Raw genomic sequence first — 18,190 nt, 5'->3', positions numbered from 1 at the left:
TTCTGTCATTTGGTGATATATGTGTGTCCCTTCTGACTCAAGAGATTCTATGATTCTTTGGAAATTCCACATGCCCCACGCTGCTGACCCCTGCAGCAGCCACCTCCAATCCCCTCACAGCATCACTACCTTACCTTGAGTCACATCCTGCTGTTTTTTAGCAAAAGAAAAAAAGAGCCAAAAACACCTGTGGAAGATCTTTCTTGGCTTTGGTCACTCATGTTGGAGGATAAAGTGAATTCTGAGGGGAGCTGCAGTCCCTGGCAGTGTTCCTGGTTTGGGATGAATTTTTCCCATGAAGAAGCAATAAAGAGAATTTTATTTATTTTAAAAATAAATCTATCTATCTATCTATCTATCTATCTATCTATCTATCTATCTATCTATCTATCTATCTATCTATCTATGCCAGAGCTTCTCTAATGATGGAGATAATCACATCATAGCTGAAGTTTTCACAGAGTTCTGAGAAAGAGCTAGCTTTAAAGTTTACTTCTACATTCTCACTTGCCCCATTCCCAGCATGGCCTAGGCCCAAGGTTTTGAAGTGGTCTTAATATTTAGCCAATTTAAATGCTAATTAGACTAATTTTATGAATAAAACATGGTAGGGGTTTGTTAGCAAGTTTTTGCTGTTGCTTCATGTCAACAGATAGATTCTCTAAAACAGGACTCGAAGGGACAGCAGCACATTCTGTTAGCAGCTGAACAAGGTGTATTTTGGTAATAGTAAACCTTAAAGTTGATAATACATTGCACAACTGCAGAGAAGAAAGAGGAGCAATTTTAAATTTTTCAGAACTGCCCACCAAGAAGGTTAGGTTGTCCTGAGCCCATCTGCTTCACGGGGCTTGCTCTGATTTTTATACACAGAGAAAGACAGCATACCTTGTCTCTGTTTCCCCTACTGCAGTCGATCCAGTTGTTCTACCTGCACACAGGAATTAAACCATTCCCCTCGTGTCTGACTGGGTATCGACTTTTTTGTTTTTACTGAGCTCCGTGAAGTCAGTGAGGCTCCACAGAGGCAAAGCAGATGCCAAAATAGGTCAGACATCTCACGGCTCCCCTCAGGGCTCCCGTCTCGGTACGAGTGTCTCGGGCTGGGGCGGACGAAGCCGTGAGGGGACGCGTGAAGCCGAGAGCGGTCGGCTGAAGCTGGATGGACCGGGGGATGCCGTGAGGAGCCAGGAGAAGCCGGAGAGAAGCCGTGAGGGGGGCGGGCGGAGTTGTGAGAGGCGGGCGGAGCCGTGAGGGATCGGGCGGAGCGGGGCTGGGGGGGTGGTCCCTGGGGCAGCCGAAGCCGTGAAGAGGAGGCCCCGCTCCGCCTCTTCCTGCGGCTGCCACGTACTTGCAGCCATGGCGCCTCGCCGGGAAGCCGGTCTACTGCTGCTGCTCCTCTTCCTGCCGCTGGCGAGCGCAGGGCTGAGCAGCTACTTCGGCACCAAGTCCCGCTACGAGGAGGTGAACCCGTACCTGCTGAGCGACCCGCTGTCGCTGGGTCCCGGGGCGGGCGGGTCGCTGCCCGCCTCCTGCACTCCGCTGCAGCTCCGCGCCGTGCTCCGGCACGGCACCCGCTACCCCACGGCCGGGCAGATCCGCCGGCTGGGCGAGCTGCACTCCCGGCTGCTCCGCCGGGCCGCGGAAGCCGCCGATTGCCCCGCCGCCGCTGCCCTGGCCGAGTGGCCCATGTGGTACAACGAGAGCATGGACGGGCAGCTGGCGCCGCAGGGCCGGCGCGACATGGAGCAGCTGGCCCGGCGCATGGCCGCCCGCTTTCCCGCGCTGTTCGCCGCCCGCCGCCGCCTGGCGCTGGCCAGCAGCTCCAAGCACCGCTGCCTGCAGAGCGGGGCTGCCTTCCGCCGCGGGCTCGGGCCCACCCTCGACTTCGGCGGCGACGGTGAGTGCGCGACACTCACCCCCTTTCCCTGGGGGAGCCCTTGGCTTTTCCTGCAGGGCTGAGGGATTCGCAGCTGTCCCAAGGGGATGGGGGACTCCCGTGCCTTCCTGAGGGCGCGCCAGGTGCTCTCTGGGGGGCCTGCTCCCTGAGGGGGTGAGGGAGACCCGTGCCCTGAGTGAATGATTCCCGTGTCCTCCCTGAGGCAGCCCCTGGGATTCCCGGCTCCACCAAAGGGGTTGGGGGTGCCTCAGAGCCTCTTTGCGGGAGATCCATCCCTCTCCTGAGGGAGCCCTGCGCTTTCCAGGTGCGCTGGGGGAGCCTCATCCAACCCTGAGGGTCTGGGGGACTCCTGATGCCTTCCTGGGTGGCTGGAAGAATCCCTCCCTGAGGGGGCTCTCAGAGGCATTGGGGATGTACCCTGCCCTCCCTGTGGTTGAGGGGGACCGTGCACGCCATCCATGGGGACACAGCTCTGGTGGGTGGCCTGTCCCTTGGAGGGTGTCGTGGTGGCCACGTGCTGGTGCCTTTGGGCATGGCAGTGCTCCCCCTGACGCCCACGTTTGCTTTCAGAGGCCGAGATTGAAGTTAACGACTCCCTGATGCGGTTCTTTGATCACTGCGCCAAGTTTGTAGTGCTGGTGGAGGAGAATGACACGGCCATGGGCCAGGTGAACGCCTTCAAAGAGGGGCCTGAGATGAAGAAGGTCCTGGAGAAGGTGGCCAGTGCCTTGTGTTTGCCAGTGGAGGAGCTAAATGCAGGTGAGGAATTCCTGTCACAGATGGCTTTGGCTCCAAGGCTGGCCAAGAGCAACTTTCAAGATGTGTATTTCTGCAGAGTAGGTAATTTAGAGTGGCTGTGACTTGGAGATGCAGTCTCTAATTAAGTGCCTGAGACTGTAAGTCTGTGTTGGTGTTGCTGTAATGAATGGTTGTTGGATAGTGGTCAGAAGAAAAAGATGCTTGAAAACATCTTTCCCATAGATAAAATCAGCTTTACCTGGTTTTGGAGGGATTTGGATGTTTTTCTTTTAATTTTGCTTTTGTGAAACCTGTTACAACTGCAGCACATAAATGGCCTGAGGAAAAGCAGCCCTGTGTGTTAACTCCTGTTCAGAACAGAAGTGCTGGGTTTCCCTGTGCAGTTTTGGGGGGGAAAAGCCCCCCATAACAAGTGCTGCTGTTGAGATTGCAGCATCAGGGACATGCTGGAGACAAAGTTCAACCTGGTGCTGCTTGTACACATCTGCTGATGTGGAGGGGGTGTTGTCCGAGAGCTCACATTTTCCCTTTGACTCTTCTGACCTGTGTGGCTGCACCAGCAGCTGACACCTGTTCCACATCAGCAGATGGGCAGCATTTCATGCAGGATGCTCTTGTTTTCCTCCTATAATGATTGTCATGGTTTGATGCTGGTGCAATGCCAGTGCCCCCATGAAAATATATTTTCCCTAGTGTCTGCTGTGAGATGTGACCAGAAATAGATCAAAGCAAGCTCCAGCTTAGGAATAAAAGGGAAAAAAAACTTTATTAACTTATAATATGTAAAAGAAGCACACAGAACTCAGAATGAAAACCTTCCAAAAATATTCCTCCTCCTCTTTCCAATTTCCACCACCACACAAAATAGAACCTTAGATTCTCAATCCAGTTACCACCCCTCAGATAATCAATTCTCAGTTCATCAAGGAGAGAGAAGTCTCTCTTGTGCCATAGGCTTCCCCAGGAAACACAGCTGAAACCTCTTGTGTTTCCATGTCACACGTGGCACTGCCTGGAGAACATTTGCCCTCGTGACCCCTTCCTTCCATGTCCAGTGCTCTCACCACTGTGCATGGACCAGAGCTGCTTCTAGGGGTCCCCTTTTAAGGATGCTTTGCCCAATTTCAAAAAAAGCCCAGTCTCTCACTTTTGGGACACCACTCCTCCCCCAAATTCACCCCCTGGGGCCAAGGGGTCTCGAGAACAGAGATCTTCTTCACTGAAGAGTGAGGGCACTACCACCTTCCTCAACTGTCCTCTCTGTCACATCACACCACTGCACTCTCTTGGCTCCAAGCCATTGCCTCCCCCTAAATGCAGTCTCTGTGTCACAGGGGAAAAAAATAGTTCTGTCCATGGCTATACAAGAAAAGTCCAGCCAAAGGCCACTCCATCACCTCCTCCCACCTAGAATTCTTCCCAGCTTCTTCTGACATCTTTCACTTGCATGGGCTTTCATCATACTGGCCCAGTTCCTCCTATTTCATCTCTATCTCTCTTCTCATTCAGATCCAGGAGGATCAGCATTTGTAAGGTTTCCATCATCCAGGAAAAGGGTTAAAATCTCAGGCTCTGCCTGCCCAGAACTCTCCCAAGGCCACACCAGGTGCCAATATTCAAATCTGAGCACTGATTGGTTTGACCACAGCATCCCAAAAAAATTACTTCCTTTTCAAACCAGGACAATGATGTAATGCCAAGAACTTGCAGTCCAGAACTTGAATTTTGCACAATAATTCTGTTAAACTGTGTATTTTTTTTTGCTTGGCCTTTGTCCTGCCAAATATTTATTGGATTTAATTGTTTGTATTGCCACACAGTAATTACAATTTGTTTCAGAGGTAAACTGAGGAGAGGAAGTTGCTACTTGTGTAGCAGTGATTTATCTCTTGCTTGTTTGTTGGATTTATTGCAGATCTTGTTCAAGTGGCTTTTCTCACCTGCTCATATGAGCTGGCCATAAAGAATGTGACCTCCCCGTGGTGTTCACTCTTCAATGAAGATGATGCCAAGGTATGTGAGGCTTGAGCAGCCTGTTGTAGTGGAAAGTGTCCTTGCCTGTGGCAGGGGGTTTGGAATGAGGTGATCTAAATGGCCTTCCATCCCAAACCATTCTATAATGTGTGGTTTTCACATGATAGAATCATGTGATAAAGTTCACTCCAGGGTATGTCAAATGAGGTCTTCCAGGGCCTCTAAGATTCCCTGTTTGGTTTTGGGGACTATCAGCTCTCTAAACCAAATAAATGCCTATTGACAGAACCCAGATAAATGAGACAAATGTTTGTTCCTCTTCTTTCAAAACTGTTTGATGTAACTTTTGATATTCAGTAAGGCTCCCCCAAGGTTCTTAAGGAAGTTTGCACCCTTGGGAAAAAAGGAGACCTTTGCATAGGTAGGTGTTTGGCTGAAGGGTGGGCAGTTAGGAATAAGTGATTTCCTGTCTAAGAGGATCAGGGTCACCATGGACTTCTGCTGAGGCCTGCCCTGTTCAGTCCAGTTATAAATAACTCAGCAGGGAGGTGGGAAATGACTTTGATGCCAGGAATTGTCAGGAAAGGAACAGAAAACGAGGAGAGCACTGCATGCTCTTGAATAATTCCAAGGCACAATTCTGTCTACTTGAGATGTGTGCACATCTCTGGAACGTTGAAATAGACACAAAACAAGCTGGGCTAAAGGTGTGGGATGGATTCTGTGAGAATGACAAGCCAAAGGCAAAATCAGAAGTGCCAAAAAAAGCAGTGGATTAGTGATTGTCTTGTGATGTGCAGTACCTCAGGGTTTTTTTGTGATAGTTACCAGATGCTGAATTTGGTCACTCTTTGGCCTGATCTGTTGTCTGGTTTTATGCTGAAGTGGTTTGAACTGGAGCCCTGATGATTGGGGTTGGTTTTGTGTGATTGCTCCAGGCTGTGAGCTTTTTGCTTTCCCTTGGTGCAGCAATAAAAACCTGTGAGTTCTAACTTTAGGTGCTGGAATACTTGAATGACCTGAAGCAATACTGGAAGAGAGGATATGGCTATGACATCAACAGTCGCTCCAGCTGCATTTTATTCCAAGATATCTTCCAGCAATTGGACAAAGCAGTGGAGGAGAGCAAAAGGTAAATCAAGAGCCTGCAGTGCTTTGGGTGTGAGCTTTCTGTGCTCAGTCCTGAGCTGGCTTTTATAATATAGCTTTCTTGTTAAAAATGTCCTTGTTAAAAATAATCTGTTGCTTAAAGGTTAATTTACAGTCTGTGTTCATGTTCTTGTATAAACTGAGCAATTAGAAATTCATGGTTAATAATCAGTCACATGAATTAATACCTTAGCAGATTAGTATGGAAATTTTATAGAAGTAAAGGATATCAAGGACAGGGCCATAAGATTGTATAATGGAAGGAGAGTGATCAGTTTTGTTCCCTTTTAGTGTCATGTCCTCTTTGAGCAGTGAGAGCCTTTCAATCCTTATATTACACACACTAGTTGCAGCTATGCTTCTCAACTGTATATCAAACATCCCTGTAAGTTTAATAATAACAATTTTTAAAAACCCAAGAGCTGTAATTGGAAGAAAGAGGTACAGATGGAGATTTCTGATTTATTGGGAGGTGGGAATAGCAGGTGTCTGAGGCAGAGCTCCCAGGCACAGTGGTAACTTTCTTTCAGTGCTGGCTATGAAGTTCATTTGCAACACCAGGGGCTCTCGTGTTTTGCTGTCACGAGGGAAGCAGGCAGTGAATGTAGAGAATCAGGACCCTAAATCTTGCAAAATTCCCAGCTGGGTGAGCAGTCTTCAGGATGAGCCTCGTCCTAGAGAGGAACGGGAAAGCCGAGGTAGCTGAGTGCCGCAGGAATGTGTTACTCCCTTCCACAACAGAAGGTGGCAGTCGTAAAGCACTGGAGACCTGGGAATAAACTGGGTTGGGTAACCCTGGAGAGCGTGTGGAAATCTACCAGCTTGTCTCTCTTGGAATCTAGGGAGCAGAGGTGCAGCTAATCCTGTTTCATCTAGAGAGAGAGGTTTGTCTCTCTCTCATCTATGGAGAGAGACACCCTGTGGCAGTCTGAGACTGCAATGAAAATGAGAAAACATACAAATAAGAAGGTGTATAAAAGTCTGTCTTTTTATGGTGATGATCAACTCCAAGGCAGCAGGTTAAACGTTTTTGCAGCTTTTTCAGAAAATTATCTTCTGTGGACTGTTGTTTCAATTTAACAGTGTTTAACATTGGTTTATAACTGGCTGCTTGCTCTAAAAATTTAAGAGCAAGAAATTATTCTAAAAATTTAAGAAAAAGAAATTTACTTCCAGGGCATTATCTTCACCCCAAAATCTCTTTTCTTTTTGGAAAACTTAGATTGGGCTATTCAGAAGTAAAAAGGGAAGCATTTCTGTTCTGGGATGTAGCTGAGGGATCTGGGTTATCTGTGCTGCTCCAGACTTGACAGTGGGGAGCAGTGTTGGCAAAGCTGTATTTTAGTAGCATACTTTATGCCTTTATGTTCAGTAGCTTTGTTCTGTTTTCATTCCCAGTTCCAGTGAAATTAAAAAGAGAAAACCTATTTCTTCCATGAAGTCATTGTTGCCTTTGCAATCTTATCACCAAACTTAATTGCCTTATCAAAGCTTGCTTTTATTTCCTTGGTAGAAAACTCTTCCTTCTGGTAAGTCTATCCTTAGGAACATGATGAAGGTGGTAATAAATACCTTATAATAAAAGGTATAATAATAAATTGCTAAATGCCTAGTAAGTAATAAATTGCTAATCAGTCCCACTTTCAGTTTGCAGTGCAGAAGTTTCAGATCCTTTTAGGCTCTTTCATCGTGTGAATTCCAGTATAACTCTGGGGTTTAAACTAGCAATAGTCTCTTCTGTGCAGGTCTTGCTGTTAAAAGCTGTGGAAGGGATAGGTTGGGGGCCAGGACTCTCTTTCTTCCATACAAATTTTCTTAGTCACAAAACCATAGTGAGATGTATATAAATTGAAACCATTTCAGCTTAAGAAATAGACTTTGGTTAACAGTTTATCTTGTTCCATATCACACCCATGTGATTTGCTCTACTGAGATGGCATAGTTGGGCAGTTGTCTTATGTCTTCACATTTATAAAGAATTAGTTTTTCCCAAGTCTGCCTGCTAGGGCTAGAAAATAACTGATGAAGAATTACTTTTCACTGCTGGTTTTCCCAGCAGTTTAATGAACAGTATTTTGCCCAAGGAAGTCTGTGTATGTTGATGAGAAATTCAGGTATTTTGGTACTTAATGCAATATGGAGCTGCTCATCTGATTTTTAAAATCTCTGCAGCTGCACGCTTGGGCAGAGGTGGATTTGCAAATCAGTTGTAGCACACTTTAAAACACATCAGCTATTCACTAAAGCTTTATTAGACTTTCTGATTTTTTTCCTTCTAGCTTCAAATATTTAACATTAATATTTCCTGCTGGTGAAAGAATATGAAATATTATTAATTGTACTGTCCAAATGGACTACCATAAAGCTCTGGAAATTCGGAGGATGCTTTGTGCAGCCATCTCAGTATTTGCAGTGTGTATTGATAATACCAGCCTAGCTGCACATATGCATTGCAAAATATTTGGTGATGGTTTCCTCTGAGAGAGTAAATGGGTCCAAGGTATTAAAAGAAAAAAAGAGACTTACTTGAATTTGAGTATGATTCAAGATTAATTGAAGGTGATCTTTGTGAGTTACAGTAAACAGACCAATTTGGCAATTTATTGGTAGCTTTTATTGTTGCATGTAATTTGCCTTCCTTTTTGCAGGTCACTTCCCAACAAAATTGGTGACCTTTCAGGAGTCATTTACTGCTGTGCCCTAATTGTTCCTTCAAACCTATGACTCAGTGTAATGGATGATCTAAAACCACTTCACAGCTCAAAACTCCACAAAGGGAAGTGAGCAGAAAGCTTCTACATATGCAATAGCAATGGAATAATTAGATTGAAAATCCCCTTTTGCTCAAGTTCCAAATGTTCAGTCAGGTTTTTTATGAAAAACTCTTCACTGCTGCTGGGATGGCTTTCATTGATAAACAGTCAGCAGCTCTGTATCAGAGTGTGTGGTTGGCTGTGATTGCTCCATCTTTCAAAGGTGGCACTTCTAACATGACTGAAGGGAGCTTCTGGGGAAGCCAGAGGTGTGAAATTCACCACAGATCCTTGTGGCACATTCAGCAGCATCCCTGTGTCTGCATTTCTGAAGTGTGTGTGTTTGGTGACTTCTCTCAGAGAGCTGGGCAGCCCAGGGTCTCTCCCCTGGGAGTGTGGCTGTTCATCTGTCTACCCAGAACTGCAGATTTAAAGTTTCTTGGGCCTTTCAGACTCCCCAGCATGTCCTCAATCTCACATTAGTTAGTTAATAGATGCTTGCTCAGGATTGATCTGGAAAAGTATCTGAGCAACTTTGATAGCGTCATACCCTTTTATGTAAGAATGAAAAAGCCAAACTAAACAGTCCCTAGGCAAGTCACAGACAAATGAACTGGTCTGACCAGTGTCCACCTTGGGCAGAAAGGGTTTGCCAAGTGCCAGCAGCCTCTTTCTTTGCTTTTGGCTCATGATGGATCAACATTGAGCATTATTGTAGTGCTGCTGCAGGAATGCATTTCACCTCTGAGGTTTGAAACAATGGGAGAGGTGGTATCAGCCAGGAAAGAGCCTTTGAAAGTGCAGCAGCTCCCAGTGAAGCACAAGGAGGCCCAGCCTAATTAGCTCCAGCTGATAAAGTGTTGCAGGACTAGATAAGAGCCTTTTAATCAGGGTTTTTAATGAGTTTTGTGCAGTCCAGTCAGCTTTTCAAGTTTGCTTTTGTCATGAGTGAGCTTGTTCCGTGTTGCAACAGAAGAAGTTTTTTCCTGTCAGTATTAGTGGTGGCATTTTCTTGTGTTGGTGCTGATTCTGGGAATGATTTGCTGTCTTCTATTTATGGTGGAAGTTTTGACATATGAGGACTTTACTATTTGACAGATTTTTTCAAAAAAAATTTTTATCCTTCTTCCCACTGGTGAAAACCCTCTGAGCTTTAACAGTCTTAAATATTTCTGCTGCCCTCTGGGTGCCACCACTGCCTTCCCTGATCTCTGCTGCTACCTGCTATGTTTAGTGTTTGCCCAGCTTTTTTTTTTTCCCATGAAATAAATCACATTGGGAGTGAGAAGGATGAAGAATTCATCCCATAGCTGAAGACAGGTTTTGGAGTCCTTTGACCTGCCTTTTTATTAGGGAGAAAAAGGACAAAATATAGTCTAAGCTTTTTAAACAGGTGGTAAATCTTACCTTCTGTGCAGTTGTTGGAAGGATTTTTACATGAGGTTTGGAGGTTGGCTGTTTGAGCCTTGCTGCAGGAAGTTTTGTCTTATCCCACTGTTTCCTGGGGTTTGAGTTATTTCTAACTGAAAATCCAGTCAGTGCTTAGGAAATAAACTTTGGTTAAAAGAAAGTTAGCTTTTTCCACGTGGAAAATGAACTATCAGTAGTCCTGGGAAGAGTAGGAATGATCTGCTCTGGAGGATGGGTGAGTTGATGCAGAAGATTCAGAGTTAAACCCAAATTTGCTGAGATCCAGGAGAACTAGAATTTACCTGGATGATAAATCCCACATCTGTCCTTTTCCATGGTGCTTTTTTTTCCCCCCCATGGTGATACTTAGCTTTTGGGGTTGTGCTGCTGAATTGTTCAGTACTTTCTTCATTTTCATCTGTGGTCAGATTTAATTAAAAGGTAAAAAAATAAAACCCTAGTGTGGGCAGTTCAGGAGCTGGCACATCCCTCCAGTGAAACCTGCTTGTGCCCTGCCTCCTGAGAGCCCCTTCTGCTCACGTGGAAGTGCCCCATGAAATGAGTATGAAACCAATCACTTTCAGACAAACTCCTGATATTTTATGGCAGAATTTTATGCACAGTCCCTTCATCTCCCTTCAAAGTTGGGAATGAGATTTCCTCAGTGGGCTTTCCCAAGCCATGTCCTAGTAAATAAAAAGGAGGGGAAAGGTGGATTGGAATGCCACTAGTAATTTCCAGAGTACAATGTTGGGAACTTTGATGCTTCCAGCAAGACACTGAGTCATTGATAGATGGTGAGGCAAATTAAACATGGAAGCATCTGGCCTGCCATTAATAGGTTATTAATGTGCTACTGTTTATCACTGTTTTGTTGCTCCTTCTGCCTTTATCAGAAATGCAGGGACAGTGGTAACCTTTGCCTGTGGGTATTCTCTGAAGACATAATCTGTCCTCATCCTCCCCACAATTAAACATATTGCAGTGTAACCTTGATGGCCGTTTTGATTGTCATTGCTGGGTGATAGGAAACCACATCTGAGCTGGAGTCCTGACCCTGTCCCTGAACAGGGAGTGCTGGAGCAGTCTGGGAAATCACCAGTACTGCTGAAAGACCAGGCATGCTGGGTTCAGGAGGCTGTGGAGACCTCGGGGTTGTGTCATATTAGGAAACAGTTTTAATCCTCATTGCACTAATCCAGTGGGATAGTTCTGAGTGGGAGAGGTTTGTTTTGCCTCCCAAGGCTCTTTGGCCTGTTGGCATGAGGATTTCATGAGAATAAAGCAGGTGAAGGAAAAACTCAAGCTACACTGAGAGTGAGCACCCTGTTCAGTCCTTTTTTCCCCACTTCTTCTTCCCTTGTTCTTAAAAACTTGTCTGTGCTATAATTTGGTTTTTGTTTCCTGCTTTGCAAACATATGCCTTGCTGGTTTTTTATGATTTATTTTTTGTTCTATTTTTTTGTGATTTACTTCCATTTCAACATTCCAGCTTAACATCAGCTGGAAAGTAAAGCTGAACTTTGCTTAAAGCCAGCATTGATAGCCAGAATGTTAATTTTTTTTGTCTTAGCATTTCTGAAGCCTCTTTTGAGTGGTGAGATGTTAAATCCATTCTCTGTGGAGTCAGTAACACCTATGTGAGGTTGTTTTGGAGATTCTAGCAGCATATTTGCATTCCCAGCTTCCCTCTTAGTTAACAAAACAAAGACCATGCAGCTGGGAAGACGTGAAAATACAAATAAATAAGGGAAAAATTTAAAAAGCAGCTCCAGGAGACAATCAGAATCTCAGGCCAGTCTTGTAGAAATAATGCTCCAGAGTTGTAGTGCTGAGCACCTCGATGAATCTGATACCCCTGAGAAGTGTTAGGATGGCTCTTTAAAAGGAAAACATTCCTCTTGGAGCTCTTGGGAGGGATCAGCAAATACAAAGTAGGGTGATCTGGCAGCTACAGTCACGGTTTCCAAACATCCTTCTGAACAGGTTTCCTTATCTAAAGAAATCGAGCAGCTGGGGTTAAGTGGAAAGGTCCTTACACAGGGAAAAAATTGATAAAATTACAAGAAATGAGGGTAGGGACAGCTGATTGATTTTTCCTAGCAGAGATAAAGCTGGAAAGATCTGACCTGCTTGGAATGTTGAGAAGAGCTGACAAGTTCAATGGCATTGCAAATGTGGCAGTTTTATTCCAGATAAATAAGATGAAGTGTTTCTGCTAGGAAGATTGTGAAAGGACCTGGAGAGACTGACTGGGCTGGAAAACTGCAGAGTTGTCAAGTAATCCACATGGGGAAAATTATCTTCTTATCACCTGTTGGATAGAATCTGGGAGAACCTATTGCTCAGGGGCTCTTATGTGAGGCTATTGTAGCTGTCTGAGCTATCTCAAACTTCAGGCACGTGGGGTTTGGAGCAGCCTGGTCTATGGAGGGTGTCCCTGACAAGGACAGGGAGTTGGAATGAGATGATCTTTAGGGTCCTTTCCAATCCAAATCATTCCACGATTCCATGTGGGAGATCAGGAATTAAGCAGAGAGCTCCTGGGTGTAGCATCGATTTCTGTGTAGCTTATGGTTCTTGAGTATTGTGCATTCTGACATTCTGATCTAAAGGGATGTAGCTCACGTGGAAAACTCTGGAAGGCCTGAGGTAGGATTTCTCAGCTTGGAAAAACCACTGTTACAAAGCTGTGAATAGAATGGGTTAAATGGGACATGGCATCTGCAGATAGAAAAATTAAGAGCAGCGTGTGAAGCTGTGCAACTCCTTGCTCCAGGGCATTGTGTGTGCTAGAAATGCATGTGGATTGAAGGAGAGATTTGGATTCATTACCTAGAAGCCACCTCTGGCTCTGGAGACTTCTGAGCTGGAAATTGCAGGAGATCAAAGGAATGGCCTTCTGTTTCCTTCCACAGACATCTGTGTCTTGCTGCTGTGACAGAAGGGATGTGAATATGTCCTAAAACCTAAAAATACTTCCCTGCAGGAGTGTGTGGATGGGAAGGATACATGTGAACTGGTCAAGTGGATGAGAGAGGGAAGGGAAGAGAAGGGATTCAAGGATCCAAAAGCTTTTTAATTTTCAAGTGAGCAAAAGAGTCATAAATAGCATGGGGAGAACACGAGCAAGAACATAGATTTTGGAGGAGCTTGAAGAGTGTGGTGAATGTAAAGATCTTGGTGCAACAAAGGCATAGGTGGGAAAAAATACAGTGCCCTCCACAGAAAACCTTTGTGGTTTGAAGGCTGCTTCTTTTGAACAGAAAGCAGAGGCAGGGTTTGGATGTATTTTTTGAGGGATGTTTTGTCTAAGGGGAGAGTAAAGGAGTGGAGTCAGAAGGGCTCAGGCTCACCAGGAGCATGGTGCAAGGTGTGTGTCAGGCTGTACAAACACCATGGCTGCACTGAGCTGGCAGGGCCCATCCTGGCCCTGCACTGAATTCCTTCTGAGCTGATCAGAGTTCCAATCCCCAGGCAAGTCTCTCAGTTAACCATTTCTCCATTGCTTTGGGTAGAAGCCTCCTTTTCAGACCAGTCAAGATGTGTCTCCTAAAGGTTAACCTGTATTTACCTATGCTAGATTTACATGGGCCACTTGGAAATGCTCCCCAAAAGCCATCATCCTTCTCTGGAGCAAGGGTCGGATTTTCCTCTTGGCTGGTGTTTCCTGGCACAGGGAGCCAGCTCTTATCTCCCTTTTGGCTGAGCAGTGTGAACCCTTTGTTACATAAGCTGTCCTCGGTCATGGTACGAGTCAGTGCCTTGATTTGCTGACCTGTTCCTGAGGGAGCATCATCTCCTTCTGGACTGCTTGGTGCCCTCAGGAATTGGTAATAGGAGAATTCCTGCTGGTCATTTGGACTGCTAAACTGGGGAGGGACAGCTCTTGCCCTGCATCACTGGATCTCTGTCTTCAGACAACATTTGGTAAATGCTGCTGATGATTTGGAGGAGGCTCTCTCACATCTAATGAAAGGCTTGACTGTGTGAGCTCCAGCCCCCCCAGGACTCTCTAGGAGAGCCCAGAACTGGACACAGCCCTCGGGGTCCCTCAGCAGGGCCAGCCCAGGGGACAGGCCTTGTACCCTCTGGGTACCCCTGGGCTCCTCTCCTGCCCTGGCACAGCCCCCAGGGACTTTCCCCACGGGCCCTTTCCAGCCCCTCTGCCCAGCCTGGAGCTGCAGGGCCTGGGCTGACCCCAGGGTAGGACCCAGCACTTGCTGAACCTCACTGCACTGGCCTTGGATCAACACTTGGACAAAGTTTAGGAAGCTGCATTTAAATTATCTGTAACAGCCTGAAATTCCCAGAGAGGTTTTTTCTCAGGAGTAACACAAGTTCAAGGTGTCCCTCAGCCGTGGTCGCTGGCAGCTGTGCCACGCGTTGGCATTTTGTTTTAAAGCACAGCCTCTTGCTCATCCCTTCTACTTCTTTTCTTTTGTAGCTCCAAACCCATTTCTTCACCTTTGATTGTCCAAGTTGGGCACGCAGAGACCCTCCAGCCCCTGATTGCCCTGTTGGGTTACTTCAAAGACGACGAGCCTCTCCTGGCCAACAACTTCGCGCAGCAGGCGCAGCGCAAATTCCGCAGCGGCCGCATCATGCCTTACGCAGCCAACCTGGCGTTTGTGCTCTACCACTGCGACCATGTGAACGCCTCCCAGGAGGAGTACCAGGTGCAGGTGCTGCTCAACGAGCAGCTGCTGCCCTTCCTTCACTCCAACAAGACCACTTCCACCTACGCCGACCTCAAGGACTACTACAAGGACCTCCTGGAGAACTGCCACTTCAAAGAGGAGTGCCAATTGCCCCAGTCAGTGTCGCTGCTGTCAATGAGCTGTGAGGGAACGAAGTGGAAAGGGTGTTGAAATTGATCTGGGTTCAATTTCAGAGGTGTTGGGAACAAGCACTTTGGATGATTTGCCGCTGCTGTGTTGACTTTCTAACCTTGCAGATCTAGGGGGTTGTCTCAGCTCAGTGCACTGGTTCTTTGTTGCATAAGCACACCTGCATAAACACCTGCTGTCACAGGGAAGTTGTAACAAATGCGTGATGCAAGACACAAATACCTGTGTGTTTATATGTGCAAATAAGCTGATTTCATTGGTCACTGCTGTTATGAATGGGCCATAGATGGATTTAAGAGCTGGGGCAGCTTCTATTTTATTGAATCTGAAGGTGGTTGGACTGATTCAGTGTTGCTTTCTGCTGCCTGTGTTTCTAGCTGCTATTTTCCTGTGCTACGCATGAAATACTTCAAACCTTTTTTTGATCCTTTTCTCAAGCTTCTAGAAGGGAGAGGGTGCATAGTTCTTCTCCACAGCTGAACAACTTCTGCCTGGACAGCACCATTTCTATTTTGGGCATTTTAAAGCAGGAGGAGTTCCTGCATGCATCACCTGCTTGGAAAGGGGCAAGGAATTAAAAGTCTTAAGGTCATCATCGACCCATCCTGCATAGCAAGCTAGTCTTCAGGGTAAGTAAATTATCTTTAAAAAGAGGTAGGAAAAAAAGAAATAAAAGTGAGGAGGTGGAGAGTAGCCACTCTTTCTTTTAGGTGCTCTGGGAAATGCAGCAGTTATTGTCTGAATACTCTGGAATGTCCTTTCACTAACACCATCCATTTCTGGTGTTACTTGGGCCAGGGCATTCAGGTTAGGCTGTGCCATGGCTCTCAATCTCTTGGTCCTGGCCAGGTGCTGACAGTTTTCCTACCAGCTCAGGCTGGACAGCACCTCTGATGTCTCCAGCCTCCTGCTTGAAATGGAATTGTTGCCAACTCTAAATCCAGTTTTTTGAACTTTATAAAGATTGGGCTGAGGCTTAACTTCTGCTGACTTCAAGGCACCGAACAAGCTGCTACTTATGCAGGCCTTACACATTTGATGTGCCACCTTGCTTTTGAAATGCAGCTAGTTTTAAAGAGGTGAATGGCATAGAAGGACTGGTGATATTTTAAAGGAAGTGCACTTTAGGTAGGTTCCTTTATGCCTGAAAGCTGGGAAGTATTTTAGAGCTCTGCAGTAAAAGGAAAACTGAAGATAGCTGATGAGAAATGTCTGAATTAAGTCAGAAAGATTCCTTCATCACCTGCAAGGGAATGGCTGTTTGACCAAGTTGCCCCAACACAAATGAAAGATGGATTTATGGTGCTGGTAGCTCTTGAAGTGTGCACTCTCACCATCTAATGAGCATTCAGAGCTCGCCCTGTAAAGTGGGGTTTATTTTGATGGGTTTCCTGGGCAGGAGGTGAAGTGATTACCACAGCATAGCCTGCAGCAGTTGAAGGTATAAATGTCTGTAGTGCACCTGATAAGTTCTTTTTGTAGGCTCACCCCCCAGAACTAGGAACTTAACTGCTGCAAAAACTAAAACAGAAAAAAGCCAAACTTCAAGCTGAGAAGTTACACTTACTGTATGTGGGTTTTTAAATTTTTTTCTTGAGGACTCAGCCTTTGGTCACTTTTTTCTTCTTGAAGTGCTTTTATACAAGGTATATTAAGTTTACCTACTGTAAGTTAAGGAGCAACTGAACACCTGGTTTTTGCTGTTGCTCTCTGAGTTAAGGGCATTTCCCTGCCTGTGGTTGTAGGGCCCTGGTTGATTAGTGCACCACTTGCTGCAGAGATCACTGAAGATACTGATTCAAATATTTCAGCACTTGCCTGTGTAAAATCCACAGCTCTTTGTGAAGTTGGGGAAATGGTTAGGGAGGAGTTCAGTGCTGCAACGTCCAGAGGAATATAGGTCAGGATAATTGTCAGCCCCTGCATATGACTACTGCTCAATCACCTTTGCATGTCTTCTTTTTCACATGATCCTACCTGGAGACTAAGTCAACTGATGGAAATGGTTGTGACAGAGCCCAGTTAAGAACTTTATTGCAACATTTGAGTCAGGCTATAAAGAAATGAGCCTTTGTTTAAAGGCAGTTAAGTTTGGAAAGAGCAGATATGAGAGTGAGAAAATCCACCTTTGAACAAATATTTTTTTTCTGTGAGTCAGTGATGATTCATGAACAGAAGGGATGAAAGCCTGACTTTGTGAGATGAATGGAGGATTCTGTTGTCAGTTCAGCAAGACTGATTTTAAGACATCACATTTGTTAAAAGATATATCCTTCTTCCTTATGGAGGGAGGAATCCCTTACACTTGACTGCTTTTCTGATTGTGTGCCAGGCGAGGTGCAGGAACCAAAAAACTCCTGTGGTGGAATAGCCTTTGTGCATTAGCAGGTTGATTGCATGTTTAAATTCCGTGGGTGATGCCTCAGAAGCTGTTCTCTGTTTCACCTTGGAGCCTGGGTCCCTCATACCCCTCTAACAGATCCCTCTTCAGGTGCTGTCAGCAATTAACTGGAGAGGAAAGTGTGCTGTTGGGGCTCTGATCTGTGTTTAGAGGATGCTCTGACTCACTCCTCTGGCAGAATTAGAGGCTCAGTGTGGAAATTTTACACCATTGTGGCACTATAGGAGTGTTGGGACATGTAAATACTCCAGGCACTTACTCTGGTTCTTAGCACTGGGGAGGTGACTTCACTCTGATCCTTTTGTCTGATAAACAAAGACATTTGTTTAGATATTAAAAAAAAAAAAAAAACCAAAATTAAAATGGATCAAAATACTTCTCCAAAGTTGTGCACTAGCTCAGTATACAGTGTTTGATCAGGCTGCCACATCTCCTGGCAGTGCACATTCCCACATCCTGCAAGACAAATAATGCTTTCTCCTCCTTCCTGTGGCTCTGGAGGCCTCATCTCAGACATCTGTCAAGGATTCTCTCTGCAACCTTTCTGCAACTGGAAGCTTTCACTGATGGGAAATATCAACAGTGTTCTGGTATGCTGGCCTTCAATATGTGTGAAGTACGTTTTAATTTGTGAAATGGTTAATCTTTCTGGCAAGTGAATTTCTCTGTCCTGTAAGAGCTGCTGTTGTTCTGGTTCGTGTGAAGCTGTCAAATGCTGACTTGTAATGATCTGGTACTAACTGGATGAATTTGGAGAACTTGAAATGTGGATTTTTAGTGCTATGAAATAAAACTGCACACTTTCTTCATCTGTTTTCTGAGCAGCAATAATGACATGATCTTTGGAATCATGGTTTTTTCTTCAAAATACATTTGGGAGGTTGCTGTTACCTGTGTTGGTGTCTCTGATTATTTTAAGTCATCAGACTTCTTGGTGGTTAATAGAAAATGCCTTAATTAGGCAAAAAAAATAACCTTAATTAGGTTTTTGTGC

The 18,190-nt window shown here is 45.5% G+C and overlaps 1 protein-coding gene across 1 annotated transcript; it reads left to right on the top strand.

Annotated features, from left to right (window-relative positions):
- The first annotated feature begins 1,318 nt into the window (after positions 1-1,318).
- Positions 1,319-18,086, top strand: MINPP1 (multiple inositol-polyphosphate phosphatase 1). Its single transcript, XM_059851072.1, is given in 6 exon segments — positions 1,319-1,900; positions 2,471-2,659; positions 4,575-4,672; positions 5,632-5,765; positions 14,393-14,757; positions 14,760-18,086. Coding segments are annotated over 6 exon segments (1,359 nt in total). The 5' UTR covers positions 1,319-1,359; the 3' UTR covers positions 14,792-18,086.
- The last annotated feature ends 104 nt before the right edge of the window (positions 18,087-18,190 follow it).

The sequence above is a fragment of the Haemorhous mexicanus genome, chromosome 7 (genome assembly GCF_027477595.1).
Source record: "Haemorhous mexicanus isolate bHaeMex1 chromosome 7, bHaeMex1.pri, whole genome shotgun sequence".
NCBI classification, from domain to species: Eukaryota; Metazoa; Chordata; class Aves; order Passeriformes; family Fringillidae; genus Haemorhous; species Haemorhous mexicanus.
The sequence above is the reverse complement of the archived record's forward strand: the minus strand, read 5'-3'. Positions and strand labels throughout refer to the sequence as shown.